Here is a 16,322-nt window from a genome sequence, read left to right on the forward strand (position 1 = left end):
TCTGAGATTAACATCCAACTCAGATAATCCTGTCAGAAGTGATCAGACGAGAGGGATTACTGTTTATATTTGCTATGTATGGACATATTATGTGGCATATGCATCGCTGATGACTCCTTCTTATTAGATTCATGTGGATAGTCTCTGATTTCGTGATTGAACACATCAGATCAGCCTGTTATTCAACAACGTTGTTTTTTAATGGATGGCACGATGATATGTCTATTTACTAGGTTAACACTAATTCTGGTTAATTAAAATTACTCCGTAATTAGTTTAATTGCACTGTAACAATGTCACACAGTAAAATAAACGTGTCCAGAATTTTAATGACAGTTTTGTTACTAAATAACCATTTCACTACAAAATAACTTAAAGGGTTAGTTCACCCCAAAATTCTGTCAGTAATTACTCACCCTCATGTTGTTTCAACCTCGTAAGACTTAAAGGTCCCCTTTATGCCCCTTTTCACAAGATGTAAAATAAGTCTCTGATGTCCCCAGAATGTGTATGTGAAGTTTCAGCTCAAAATACCCAACAGATCATTTTTTACAGCATGTTTAAATAGTCATTTTTTGGAGCTCAGAAAAACGCGCTGGTTTTTGTGTGTGCTCTTTAAATGCAAATAAGCTGCTGCTGCCGACACAGGGGGCGGAGCTTCATGAGCTCGCGCTCAGTCTCTAAGGACAATTTCATCCCACGGAATGATGATAATATCAGAAACTCTCAGTAACGGTGTTCATTTCAACGCGCACGACCGGCCACACCGCAATGACGTCATTTTTGCCGCGCGCCCTTCGCGCTCTTACGCAGTGGTGGAGGAAGTACTGAATCTCAGTACTTAAGTAAAAGTACAAATACCCAGATAAATATTTACTTTAGTAAAAGTAGAAGTAACACAATGACAACCATACTTAAGTAAAAAGTAAAAAGTACTTTATTTTAAATGTACTTTAAGTATTAAAAGTAAAAGTACTTGCATAACAATTTATTATCTTAATGTCTATTTTCTAATGATTAATAAAACATTTAATTCTAACTCATTCAACCTAATAGCCTACTCCTATAATGATGTTCAATAATGATGGGAAAAAAATGTCACCATTTCTGAAACAAGCTTGCAATTAGGCAATATCATGCTTATCCTTACTATATGTTAATAACTATGTTTGGCAGTAAACGCGATTCATTTATGGTGTAATTCTGAACCTCTTGGCTTGCCATAATCCTAACCAAACCAAACATATATTACACACGGTGTGTTTCCTATGCACGTAAAAACAAATTTTCGCGTATGAGTTGCATGATAAACACACTGCGTGTGAGACGCATTTACCGGGTTGATATACTGTATCTATGGCAACCAAACGTCACTGGTGAGACAAACGTGCAACGAACGGACGGTCAGATTACGTGTTGGCAGGGGAAAAACTGATCAGAAAATGTAACGAAAATGTAACAGAAGTTGTAGAAATGTAGTGGAGTAGAAAGTATAATAATTGCTGCAAAATGTAACGAAGTAAAAGTAAAAAGTAGGCACTATTTATTGTACTTAAGTAAAGTAAAGATACGTGAAAAATGTACTTAAGTAAAGTAACGAAGTATTTGTACTTCGTTACATTCCACCACTGCTCTTACGGATGCGTCGAGTATAAACAAGGCTTTACACACACACACACGCGCTCACTCACTCGTGCTCGCACAAACACACACTCAATCTCTCTTTCTCTTTTGATCACTCGCTCTAAAAGCTGCATCCGTTGTAAAATTTTCCGCCACTCCCGCTAACTTACATTTGCCGTAGCATGAGAGACATGAAACAACGGGACGCATCACGGAGACCGAGAGAGACCGGTATCTGCGCGTGAGAGAGACCAAGTCTCTTTTAGACACACTTGGATATATTTTTTTAAATATCGATACTAGAGGTTGAGAAATATCGACAGAACATCGTGAAACAAAATATCGCAATAGTTAGCTGTATTGATATTTTTGCACAGCCCTACAATTGAGCTTTATTAGCAACATAGATGTAAGATCTACATTAAGCTTCTTTAAAACATTTCATTTTTCATGTACAGGGTTGGACTGACATGAGGTTCATTAACTAGTGACATTTTTTTCATTTTTGGCAAACCATTCCTTTAATTCTGGGTGTAAACTGCAATGCCTAAAGCTCACTATACTAAAAGCAATATCAAGTGTGTAATTTTCCATTTTGAAATTTGCTCTCCCACATGACGGCTAATTTTAGATCTGCATCATAGGGAGTTGTCGCTCAAGATCAATACCAATGTGACTGCATCGCTTTCAAGCTTTCGATTTGTTTGGAGTAAGAGTAGGTAGTTTAACAAGCTCTTGATAGGATTTTCATCCCTATTACAGCCGGCGGCCATCAGAGCTCGACAGAGGGAGCTTGCGATAGTATAGCAACACTCATGGTCTTTAACTGACGATGAAAAGCAGATTACGTTTTAAAGCGATCTAAGGTATTCCTACACCTACCGCCTGTTATAGGAACTTTGAAATATTGTGGGGGTCCAGGTGAGTCTCCATCTCAATTAGAGATCATTTTCATGTTGAAGAGGAACATTAGGCCTCCGCTAGAGAGCGGTGTGTAATGGGTAGTGCTTGAGATGTAATATTGATGGGAGCGCTCAAGTGGAATAAGAATGAGAATGCACTGGGAATGGTGAAAATGAGTTAGCTGGTGTACAAACACTTAACTAAACACAACTGTCTCATTGGCATACAGTAGCTTTTGATGTCTGTTGGGGTTTTTCCATTCATGGAGATGTTGACCTTGAGTACAATGGATTGCCTTTACTATATGAGCATACTTCTTTCTCTAACTTCCATTCTGTGATGTAATTTCATCTTTCTTTCTTTGTTTCTCATTTATTCTCTTCATCTTCACTCTCTCACTCTATCAATGCAAAGCAATCTTTGGTAGAATTATGTAAACATAAACTTAAACGTTGTTATTTATTTATTAAATGAGCGAACGTTTCGCTTGATAAGACCCTTATTAATCGCCTTGAATCGTTAAAAGGTCTTTGAACAGTTTGCAGTTTGCACTCAAAGTGTCTTTTGGACCTTGAACCGTTTGGTTCCCATTGAAGTCCATTATATGGAGAAAAATGCTGCAATGTTTTCATCAAAAATCGTAATTTCTTTTCGACTGAAGAAAGAATGACATGGATATCTTGGATGACATGGGGGTGAGTAAATTATATTATTTAAAGTGAACTACTCCTTTAAATAAATGTTTACAATACATACTTTAACTGCTATAGGGTTATCTTTTTTTAGTTAAATGCTTGGAATACCCTGTAGATGTAGAATATCTCTTACCAACGTAATAGATGTTAACCTTGAATGCTGATCTTATGATATATATATATATATATATATATATATGAAGAGTTCAGATGCAAAAGCCTCTAAATGCCATTTGAAATTTTCTTCTTTAATGATGATTTTTATCAAACTTGTATATTTAAGTTCGGTAATTTCACTTAAATGGCAATGATAATTACCTATTAATTGTTATTTAAGTGAAATTACTGAACTTAAATATACAAGTTTGATAAAAATCATCATTAAAGATGAAAATTTCAAATGGCATTTAGAGGCTTTTGCATCAGAACTCTTCATATACACACACACAGTATATGTATTAAATATAAATATAAATAGAAGTATTAAATAAAAATACTTCTTTTTTTCTTGTTTCAAAGTCCTGCTATTTATCTTTCCCCTCACAGTGTGTGGTTTTGATATGGTTATCTAGTGAAGCACGGGCTCAAGGATCTGCTACAAACTATGTCAGGGAGCATCTTCTCAGCCCATCTTTTGGAGATTTAGTATTGGTCTTTACTATCACCAAGGTCAGTGTTGCCCTTGGTTTACAGTTCAACATTTTATATACACATATAAGCATTAGTTTTATTCGTCATTCTGGCATGTTTAAGAAATGTTCTTTAAGCTGAGGGGAGACTTAAAGGAGTAGTTTGCCCAAATCTCGAAAGTAAGTCATATTTAAAATGAGGATTATTTTGTTGATGTATTTTTCCCCTCTATAGCTTATAGCTTATGTATTTTTAAGTTCCCTCTATAGCTTATGAGGATTCAAATTTCTAAATGTTCTGTTCAGTGAAAGAAAAAAATCTCCTGAGAAAATGACATTTGCTGTCCTCCTTGCACTCAAGGTAGCCTATTAGACTCTTAGTCACACTGGACTCTGGGAGTTTTTAAGTCTGCTCATTTGCACTAGGCAAATGGAAAGCCAGTGGAGTGAACCTTAATTTCTGCTCCCCCTCCAGACCCTAATGGGCTCTAATGCAAGTATCCAGGGGTTCATAAGCCTTGAAAATCAAAATTGGCTCTTTTATGAAGAAAAAATGGTGCTTTATAACCTGTCTAAAATAAGCCTCTTGGAAGCCTGATTATCTTCATGCATGTAAGTGCAAGTTTTTTTCTTCTTTTTTTTCCCTTTTTTTGCCCTCTTTTAGTTTTTAAAACTAATGATGTGGTAGCTTTGAGACCCTTGTCTTTGGAATTTTGTCAGAGCTATTGCAAAGTATCTGAAGGTGATGCTTAAAAATAGCTTAAACTAATAAATAAAAATGAATGAATACTATTAAGACATTGATAAAAATGACAAAAATTGACAAAAAAAAAATTGATAAAAATTACAAAAAATACACAACACAATTACTAAAAGTGAAAACTTAACGTTTTTTTTTTTTTAATTTTCATACATGCATACATAAAGGGTTTGGACAACGAAACTGAAACACTTGGTTTTAGACCACATGATGATAATGTATTAGTTTTGTGTAGGGTCTCCTTTTGTGGCCAATACAGCTACGGCTCAGGACCGTGTTCAAAATCTGCGCCACAGAGCGCTATTTACATAGTTTTATATAAAAGTTGTATTATTTTTGTCTCAAATCGTTGCTAATGTGTTCTGACTTCGCCCTATGCTGCAATATACATTTAGTTTTGCATTCATTTACAGAAATCAGCTGCTGGAATGACAATCGCTCATGTTATTGGATTTTTCAGGTGAGATTCTCAATTCATTCAGTTAACAGATGCTCTGAGGTAAAGTTTTCAGAATGCAGACTCAGCAACGATTGTATTTAATTGTACAGTACAATCATAACATAGAACAGACATTATATCTTTATTTCATGTCATTAAATATAACAATATTGCTGGCTATACACTGATGAGAAAGCGCGCGTCCGGTGTGCCATACCTGGAGTTGTCCTTCTCGTCCGGTGTGCGACCCCCTTTACTGTAATTTCCTACTATCACTGTAAAGCTGCTTTGAAACAATCTTGTTAAGAGTGCTATATTAATGAAGGTGACTTGACTTGACTGATGGAATGTATAGTAGTGAAAATTGCCTATATAGGTGTGAAACCTTCAATATCATGTTGGCCAGTGCTTCAGTTTCATTGTCCAACCGCTGTGTATATGTACAGTACGTATATATATATACATATATACACACTATTATCATATGTCACTGATACTAAAATAACACTGGAACAAACTCTTTTAAGTACTCTACTCTTAGAAGAAATGGTTCTATTTAGAACCAGAAATGGTTCCATGCCCCGCTTCATATATGGAACTCCAAAATGGTTCTATATAGAACCATTTTTTTTTTTTTTGGTAAAATGTTCTATTGGCCAAGTATGGAACCCCAGGGTTCTATATAGAACCCAGAGGAACCATTTTTTAAAGAGTGTATAGAACCTTTTAGTGGTTCCAAATATGTAGCGCTGATAGAACCTTTTAAGGTTCTATATAGAACCTTTTCTTCTAAGAGTATACTCACCTGTTCTGTAATAGTTGGCGCCATGCCAGTGAACACATACCTGTACTTTTTTCCTCATGTCAGTGATGATCATGCTGCATTCCACACACACACACACAGCAGCTGTTGTCTTAACAGTTGCTGTGCGAATGAAAGGCAAACAAAAGAAAGCAGAGGGATAAATAATAAAGGTGGCATAGCAAAGGGATGTAATGCTCTGCTGTCACCACAGGCATTTAAAGAGGAGAGCGAGTCGGAGGAGCTCTCATGAATAAGAGACCCAGACGAGAAAACAGCCGTTAGACAGTCAGCTCAAGCACGGAGCAATACACAACAAAATGACCCAAATGCTCTCTTTTCCACAGCAGCAGCTATATTCTCCAACAGTGCAGTCAGGCGGGCCGACATTATTCAGGGTGTGCTGACTCCATCCTCTGTGCCCTGATGGTATTGATCTCTGGAGATGGAAAGCGTGACTGCTTGGCTTCACAAAAAAGAGAGAAGTGCAACATAGACAATAATGCTCGAAGACCAAAGCATAAGGGATGGAATTTAGAAAGGTCGGAGGATATATTGAAATTGGCTGACATTTATGAGGTAATATAGGCTTCATTGGGACGCCTATAGCCTTTTTTACACCATCAATGTCTGGCTTCTCTGTCAGAGAGGATTCGTTTCTCCAGCAGGAAACGAGAAAAGGCCCGTCCACACACTTAATTCTATTCTATTCTATTCTATTCTATTCTATTCTATTCTATTCTTTCTTTCTTTCTCCCTTCCTTCCTTCCCTCCTTCCTTTCCGTTCCCTTCCTTCCTTTCTTTTTCCTTTCTTTTTCTCCCTTCCTTCCTTCCTTTCTTTCTTTCTTTCTTTCTTTCTTTCTTTCTTTCTTTCTTTCTTTCTTTCTTTCTTTCTTTCTTTCTTTCTTTCTTTCTTTCTTTCTTTCTTTCTTTCTTTCTTTCTTTCTTTCTTTCTTTCTTTCTTTCTTTCTTTCTTTCTTTCTTTCTCCCTTCCTACCTTCCTTCATTCCTTTCCTTTTCCTTTCTTTTTCTCCCTTCCTTCCTTTCTTTCTTTCTCCCTTCCTTCCTTCCTTCCCTTTCCTTTCCTTCCTTCCTTCCTTCCTTCCTTCCTTCCTTCCTCCCTTACTTTCTTTCCCTTCCTTCCCTCCTCCCTTCCTTTCTTTCCTTCCTTTCTATCTTCCTTCCTTTCTTCCTTCCTTCCTTCCTTCCTTCCTTCCTTCCTTCCTTCCTTCCTTCCTTCCTTCCTTCCTTCCTTTCTTTCTTTCTTTCTTTCTTTCTTTCTTTCTTTCTTTCTTTCTTTCTTTCTTCCTTTCCTTCCTTTCTATCTTTCTTTCTTTTTCTCCTTTCCTTTCCGTTTCCTTCCTTTCTTTCTTTTTTTCTTTCTTTCTTCCTTCCGTCTACCCAATTTCATTTTATTAAGTCCTGCCCGCTGACACGAGCATCTTCAAATACCTGTTTGCTGCTCAACAGTGTTTTTATTTTATTTATTTATATGTTACAGCTGGCCTTTACAGCTGGCCTTTTAATACAATTTCTTTCTTTCCTTAAAAAGCCTTTATCTGACTGGGTTCTTCTGTGCTGTAAATTACTCACAAACCCTTTGACAGGTCGACAAACTCTATTAATTTTTTAGCAAAATATTAGTTGTTTTCATGTCTTTTGCAAGACATTGCACCATTTCATGCTTTTCATCTTCAGAAAGATCTTTCTTCCTCCCCATATTGCATGAGAGCTGTGACTTGCTTAACAATGTGGAACAATTTCTTTAAGTAGGTTTTCCATTTACCCAGACCTGGCTATGATCTAACTAGCAAACCTGTCTTAGATTGATACCAGTTGTCTAAAAAGATATGACCATCCATCCATACCCCACAGGTTTTTAGCTTTTTTACCTGTTCTGCCAAATCTACCTCTGAATATTAACAGCAAACATGTGTTCACCCTGCAAGAACAATTGATATGTGCTGATAGTTCTCACCATACACTCAGGACTTGAGAAACCATCCTCTTTGCTCTGTGCTCTGAAAATGTGAACATTTCAAATCATTGGGGTTTTGAAACAGCATGTATCTTGTTTTTTTGTTGTACCCTGGAATGTTTTGCTGGGACCTCGCAGTTTTAGCAGGCTGTGTTAACATTTGCATCTCCATCACAGCAGGACTCTTTGTCAATCAGGGCGTGTCTGAGGCCTGAAAAGAGATGATTGAAGTGAAAAGAGATTTTTTTTTCCAAAATGCTTCACTGTACCTGGCGGCATGCGAAAAAAAACAAAAAACAAAATGCTATGTTGCCATGGTAACCCCTCCCTCAACAAATGACCTTGCCACTCTCTCTGATTTTAGCACCTGGTGAAAAAGGATATTCCCTTTAATGTCCAGGGTGTATGAGCAAAAGGGGGAAATTGTGTCTAAACAGACAAGGCGCTGGAGGAGGCTGAGTTTTTGGCCTTTTTTTCTTTATAAAGTGTGTCTTCTGGGATATTTTTTTTCTAGAATGCCTTCTGGCTGTTCAGTTAGACACTATCTCAAATTTACACCTTGGAAGATTTGTCCCTTTGGAATAGACACACAACAGCGGGGAGGCAGAGAGCTCCGCAGGACTTTTCCACACATAAAAACAGCCAGGGAGTTTCTGCTATATGGAGCAGGTTTGTTGTGCACAATGCAACTTTTGCATTGTGTTGCTGATGATGTTATTGGATGATGGAGGGACATTTTGTTCTTACAGCTTACGTGGAGCTGGCCCCGATTGCCATTGGTTACTACGTTTCAGGTATGCACTGCATAGATATGTCCCGGTGCAGAATGAGACTCCACCCCCCCCCCCCCCCCCAACACCTCCTACTTAAATCCTTGTGTGCCCTCTATTCTGTTAACTCGACCCTAAATATTGTTTTGTGCAATCGTATTATGTGGATGTGGACTGTGCTTTTCCCCCATATTTGAGCAAAATGCTAATGTTCAATAGGTTGTTCTTGCAAAATGCTCCTCCAACCTGCTGAGTAGTAGGATGCAATGCTCATTCAGCATAATGTTTTTAGCTGCTTATGATATTACTATTAAAGATTGGTGGTTTCCTGCTTTCCATCACTCTAATGTAATAGTGAGTCATTATTTTGAAGATTTATGCAGTGCACACATTTGTGGATTTTCCTAATTCACGAATATTCCTGTCCTTTTACTGTTTATCTCATTAATGCATAGTCGTTGCCTCATTAATTCGTATGTAAATGAACTGAATTCATCTGTTTTATATCTATATTGTTTTATAATACTACAAGTTTGGACATGTTGAAACATTCAAGTTTTAAAAAAAACCCTTCCTTCTAAGGGAATAGATTAAATACATGCAATAATTAGAATTTAAAAGCTAAAATATTTGTGTTGGTGTTCATTTTATGTATAACATAATGATGTATATTTATTAACTTAAGTATTATATAGTTTGCCATAATATTTGGAAAAATAATAAGTTATGAAGAATACAGGGGTGTGCACTTTTCTCATAGCGTGTAACGTTTTTCTTTTACTTTTTTTTTTTTAATGAATCTGAAATTTGGTCCACTGCATTTGCCCAGACTATTGCTATACATTTCCTATACTTTGAACTGAAAGGGTTAGCATTAGGGTTGGGTATCGAGAATCGAGTATCGATTGGAACCGAGACTAACTTTTCGTTTTTCCCGGAATCGTTCAAAAGTTAAAATTTCGATTCCTAGTTTCGATATTCACAGTCCGCCGAGCGGAAGAAGAAACCGCTGAACAACACCAACGAAGAAGCGTCTACCGGAAGTGTTGGCATAACCACGCGAGTCGAACATGAGTAGCTTACGTCGATGATCCAAAGTGTGGCTTCACTTTTCTAAAATTAACGAAATCTTGGCAAAATGCAAAATTTGTGACAAAAGGAGTATTTTTACAGAAGGAGTATTTCCTTCAGAAAGGCCGTTGGTTAGCAAGGTTAGCTAAACTTTTTTGACCCTGCCTCTTAAAAGAATCGGAATCGAGAATCGTTAGGAACCGGAATCGAAACAAGGAATCGGAATCGGAATCAGAATCGTTCAAATTCAAACGATCCCCAACCCTAGTTAGCATGGTGATACATTTGTTCTTATAGCTGTAAAAACAGCCAGTAGCCTTTATACCACTGTAACATAATTAAAATGAATACATTTCACAGCTTTACTGAATGAAAATGACTGGGAGTCTGGGAAAAATGCATTTACACACTAAAATGTAGACTTGGATGTGGTGATAGTGTTGTCATTATGTAATTTAGCAAAGCCAGTTCTTAGTCAGAGTCATCCAGCTCGTTTAGGAGTCAGAGATGCCTTGCAGCCACACACACTTTCTTCTTTTTTTATTTATTTAATACTTGTATTCTCATTACAGGGAGCTTCGCATTGGCTGATCTGGGCATGTGTGAGCCCCCACCATCATCCAGTGTATATTGTTCCAACATGAGCCTGCTGCAGGACAGATACGCTCTGAGCGCCGGATCCGACGCCGACTCAGACCCCGAGGGGGTCATGACCCCCGAGCGAGCCGTACAGCTGTGGAGCGGGCAGCCCCTCAAGTCCCGCCGCAGCTCTTGCCTGTCCACCCCTGACCACTCGGTTCTCACGCTCACCGACTCTGAAAACGAACACAAGACTGATGAAGAATCAGGTAGGTGAGAGAGAAACAACTCTTGAAAGCAAATGAAGACACAAATGAAAAGACACTGATGATTGGAGAATTATCAGAAGAGTAGAGCATCTAAATTAAGTGGAAAATCTGTAATTTGGTAAGACATTAGTTCCAACAATGAATGCTGGTGCAATGACACATCTAAATGAAATGTTCTCATTGCTCATTCCCCAAAGGTCTTCAGTTTTTTTGGGCGGTGAAATTGAGCATATTGAATCATTGAATAAGGACTATTTATTTGATTCTCAACACTGAGGCGTCAGTATTTGTAAAGCCAGTGCATTTTCTGAAGACTGTATGTACTGCGTTGGTGAGATCAAAGCAAGTCACAGACCAAAAAGGAATCATTTCAATGTCTGCAATCTCAAGTGGCGTTTTCTCTTTGACATAAAGAGACTTTATTGCCAGCACATCTAACTTGCCAATGACAAGTACCGCTTTATGCATTTAACTGGTTATCGGGTCATATTGTTAAAGTTCTCTTCGCTGAATGTTAAACTGGCAGTTGTAGTTTACTCCTTTCATATTACAAGAACCAGACGTATTATAGTTGACAAAAATAAAGTATTTTTAACAATACAAAATGTCAAACTTGCACATTTAAAAAAACGCATACACATTTATTAACACACTACCGTTCACAGTTTGGGGTCAAGAAATGAATGTTTTTTTTTTCAGCAAGGACACATTCAATTAATCAAAAGTGACAGTAAAGGCATGTTTAATGTTATAAAAGTTTGAAAATATATGCTGTTGTTTTGTAGGGCTGTCAAACGATTAATCGCGATTAATCGCTTTCAAAATAAAAGTTTGTGTTTACATAATAAATGTGGGTGCACTGTTTATAATTATTTTATATATATAAATACATACACATGCTTGTATATATTTAAGAAATATTTTCATGTATATACTGTGTATAGATTTATATATAATTTATATTATATATAAATAAATATTTGATATATAAATATTTTTTTCTTAAATATACATACATGTGTGTGTATTTTATATATATACACAAAATAATTATACACAGTGCACCCACGTATATTATGTAAACACAAACTTTTATTTTGGATATGATTAATCACGATTAATCGTTTGACAGCCCTAATATATATATATATATATATATATATATATATATATATATATATATATGTATATATATATATATTTATATATATTTATATATATATAATATATATATCTATATATATATATATAAAACTATATATATATATATACTGTATATATATATATATATATATATATATATATATATATATACTGTGTATATATATATAGTTATATATTAAGTTTTCACAAAATATATTAAGCAGCACAACTGTTTTCAACATTGATCCTAATAAGAAATGTTTCTGCATTTAAAAAAAGAAAAAAAATAACTATATTTTACAATATTACTGTTTTTATGTATTTTGATCAAATACATGAAGCCTTGTGAGCAGAAGAGACTTCAAAAACATGAAAAGGGAATATTAATTAGGTTATTGTCAAATATATAAGTGATATTGCACACATTTATCATTGCACAGTGAGTAGAACATGTTCCTGTTCATGAGGTAGATTGCCTGGGGGAAGAAACTTTTCTTGTGCCTGGCTGTTCTGGTGCTCAATGCTCTGTAGCGCTGACCAGACCACAACAGTTCAAAGAGGAAGTGGCCTGGATGTGAGGGATCCAGAGTGATTTGCCAGCTCTTTTACTCACTCCGGATGTGTACAGTTCTTGGAGGGTGGGCAGGGGAGCGCCAATAATCCTCTCAGCAGTCCGAATCCTCTATAGTCTTCTGATGTCTGATTTTGTAGCTGAGCCAAAGCAGACAGTTATGGAAGTGCAGAGGACAGCCTTAATGACTGCAGAGTAGAAGTGCATCAGCAGCTCCTGATGTGGCAGGTTGAACTTGAAATTCTTCAGCTGGCGAAGGAAGTGCTGCCTCTTCTGGGCCTTTTTTGACTTCAACATTGCTGTTCATGATGGTGAGTGGTTGAAATGCTGGGGTGTTTCTCCTAAAGTCCACAGTCATCTCCACTGTTTTGAACGTGTTCAGCTCCAGGTTGTTATGACTGCACCAGCCAGCCAGCTGTTCAACCTCCTGCCCATATGCAGACTCGTCACCATTGTGTATGAGGCTGATGATGGTAGTTCAAACTTCAGAGGTTTGACAGAATGGTCTTTAGTAGTGGTGTCGTTGGCTTTGCCGTTGGAGAAGAGCAGTGGGGAGAGTACACATCACTAAGGATGGATTTTTCTCCATATAATGGACTTCAATGGGAACCAAACGGTTCAAGGTCCAAAAGACAGTTTCAATGCAAACTGCTGCAAACTGTTCAAAGGGCTTTAAACGATTCCAGACGATGAATAAGGGTCTTATCAAGCGAAACGATCGCTCATTTAATAAATAAATAACAAAGTTTAAGTTTATAAGCTCAAATGGTTGCCTTGCTCTGTTCTGTGATGCGCGTTTGTGTGACTCTCCTGTTCGAACTCGTTTATCAAATTGATTGGTAACAATTAAAATCAGTTCTTTGAATTTAAAAATTTTACTTCTTTTAATTGAATTCATTGATATGAGTCAGCGATATCAGAGATGGGGCGAAAGGAAAAAAGTAAACTCTTTGGTTAGTGTTTGGAAACAGAACTGCACATTCTCCAAAATGTTGAGATTAAAGGTTACACGCTACAGAAAGGCTTTTATTGCAAGCAGAAAAGAAAAACAGACCAAACAGAGGAAGCAAATGGAGCAAAGTGTTTAGGGAGGAGATGTGAAACTCCAGGGGTTACTAACAAAAAAAGAAGCAATATTTCCTTGTTGAGGTGAGCAAATGTGAAGAAAAGGGAAGTAGATAGAGGGGCTGAAACAGGCAGTCATCGTTCAAAGCCGGTCCTGCTCTGCTGCTCCATTCCTGGACATCAAGGCCGCCACATGCATTTATAATAGCCGGTTGTGCAAAGGCAAGGCACAATGTGGGATTTATGATACCTTCGGCGAAACGCAAAAAGCACCAGGTGCGTCTCATCACGCATTGCCAGGAGTGTTCCAGTTTTGTTTCCCATCTTCCTATTGTGAGCCTTCACATGTGCTTGTGGGATGAGGAACAGGAGGATGATGATGATGATGATGATGTTGAAATGGGGAACTCATGGGTATTGATTATCTCTCACACAGTCAGAATTAACAAAGAAACAAAGAAAATGGACACTTGCACTACACATTTAAAAATTGCTGGGTTGTTTTAACCCAATTTTGGGTCAAATATGGACAAAACCCAAATGTTGGGTTCAAAATGTAGTTACAAAATGTAACCCAATGGCTGGGTTTGGCCATATTTTACAAGTTGTCAAAACAACCCAGCAATTTTTAGAGTGTTATAGGGTTCAAATTGGTGTTCAGTGACTTAAATCAATAAATCTTGTTATTTGAAGTGAAAACTAAAACTATATATAATAACTGGAAACATTATATTAATTACATAACATTAAATGTTGCTAGTGGTTGTTTTTACACAATAACATTGCTGAAATTCAACCAATGAACTCTATTAATTGTATTATATTATATTATATTGGTTACAGTATTAATGATCTTTATTAATGTTATTTAATTAAAAAAATCAGCTTTTTTAGTTCACAGTGCATTAACTAATGCTCACAAATACAACTTTTTATTTTAATAATATATTACTAAATGTTGAAATTAACTTTACATAAATAAAAGTTGAATTATTGTTCTTGACCATCATGACCCCAAACTTTACAACGTTAGCATCCTAAATTTTGGTGACAATGCTGCAAAATTATATATATATATATATATATATATATATATATATACAGTATATATGTATATATATATAAAATACATTTCAGTTCAGTTAAGTTGATTTCTTTAGCACATTTAACAAGGCTGGCCAATAAAGTGATGTGCAATAAAAAAGAAATGACCATAAGATAACAGACAAAAGGAAACAGAGAAGAACAAAATAAAACAATATGTATTAAAAGCCAACGAAAAGAGATATGGTTGACTAGATTTGAATGCAGATAAAGTATAGAAACAGATTTCTAATAATAAATTATTATTATTATTTATAGATCATTATTATAGACTGACCTCCTGCAGTAGACAGGGAAGATTTTATGACAGTTCATCTTTTATTACCCTTATATTTGACTTTCAAGCCCTGTACCATCTTTTGTGGAAGGTGCCAATCGCTGTTATACAGCCTAGGGACTTTTCATCGAATCTTTGGTGTGTCTTTGAAGGGACTTTGATTCATTTTGTTTGGAATGGTGGTTGATTTCTCCACCACTGACAATCTCTCGAGACTGCAGAGAAAGACTCAAACCCTGAAGACATTGTGAACAGTAAAAAGCAATTTTGACAACTTCAACTCCTCCATTGCTTTTGCCCTTTCTTTATTTCAAGTGAGCGTGGACAATGTGAACAATGTAGACAGTTTCGAAAACAGAGAACATTTTTTGAGAGTATGACAGTTATTTATGCAATAGAAATAGCAATGCTATAGCCTGGTTAAAACCAGACCATTCTCAGTTGCACCACTAACTCCGCCTCCGTTTCCCACTGTAAAAAATAACCGTGGTTTTAACAGTAAAATACTGTAAAAATGCTACAGAGCAAAACTGTTAATTGGTAAACAGAAAGTTTCCGTACTATACACGGTAAATAAATAACTGTGATATAATTTTACAATAAAATATCGTTAAATTTACAGTTTTTGAAAGTGAAAAAAGAACAATTCATTGTATAATTTACAGTGAAAAACCGTAAATTGACATTCCCACAATTCCTTGTGTGACACTTCACATTTTATGTATTTTTGTTGAAATAAGTATGGTTCCTTATAGTTTTATTGTTTTTTTCTACCAGTGTTTTATATTACATTACATTACATTTTTAATGTTGTTAAATTAATGTTTATTGCATTTGTTTAATTTCATGTGTGTTACCATGATGGTGCTTAATGTTTGTGTGAATGACACTGTGCAGCTTCTTTAAATAAGTATAGCTTTATATAAGTATTCACTTAAGATGAGCTATGATTGCTCATGTAACTCTCATCACTGCTGTGATGATTGATGGTTGTCAGTTTATTACAATGGTCTAAAACAGATATCAATACGTCAATAAGTTGGTAAATCAACATTTTATCAGAAAATAAAATACGGTTCATTACTGTAAATTTTAAGTTAAGTCTTTAAAACCATTAACGTTCCTACCGTATTTTTAACGGTAAAGTTCTGGCAACCACAGCTGCCGTTTTATTTTTACTGTAAAATTTACAGTTTAATTTTTAAAGTGTATTTAAACATTCTCTATGATAAAAAAAATGTTTGTGAAAAACAAAATATTTTAAGAACATGGTTTTGCCTACCCTATCTCACGACCAATTCGTACGAATTCGTACGAGTGATTCAAAAGTGGCTAATTCGTACTAATTCATACGACCTCACTCGTACGAATTTGTACGATTTGTCTAAACCCACGTGACGGTTATGTTTAGGGGCGGGGTCAGGGGTAGGTCATTCGTACGAATTCATACGAATTGGCTAATTCGTAAAATATGTACGATTTAGCAAAATCGTACTAATTCGTACGAGTGAGGTCGTACGAATTGTTACGATTTAGCCACCTCGTAAAATTCGTACGAATTCCTGTGAGATCGGGTTGGGTTTTGCCGGTTGTAGAGTTCTAATGACGGTATAACCATCACACCTCTAGTTCCGTCGCTGTGCT

General features: G+C 36.2%; 1 protein-coding gene across 2 annotated transcripts in view; it reads left to right on the forward strand.

Moving 5' to 3' along the window:
- The window catches only part of tenm2b (teneurin transmembrane protein 2b), a 246,882-nt gene that overhangs the window by 53,386 nt on the left and 177,174 nt on the right, over nucleotides 1–16,322 (forward strand). For both annotated transcript variants that reach the window (XM_039693821.2, XM_089123764.1), the window contains exon 3: nucleotides 10,243–10,518. In XM_039693821.2, coding sequence (XP_039549755.2) covers nucleotides 10,243–10,518 — 276 coding nt within the window. The remainder of the gene's footprint in view (nucleotides 1–10,242; nucleotides 10,519–16,322) is intronic.

This window comes from Pimephales promelas, chromosome 19 (genome assembly GCF_988280905.1).
Source record: "Pimephales promelas chromosome 19, fPimPro1.hap1.1, whole genome shotgun sequence".
In the NCBI taxonomy this organism is placed as follows: domain Eukaryota; kingdom Metazoa; phylum Chordata; class Actinopteri; order Cypriniformes; family Leuciscidae; genus Pimephales; species Pimephales promelas.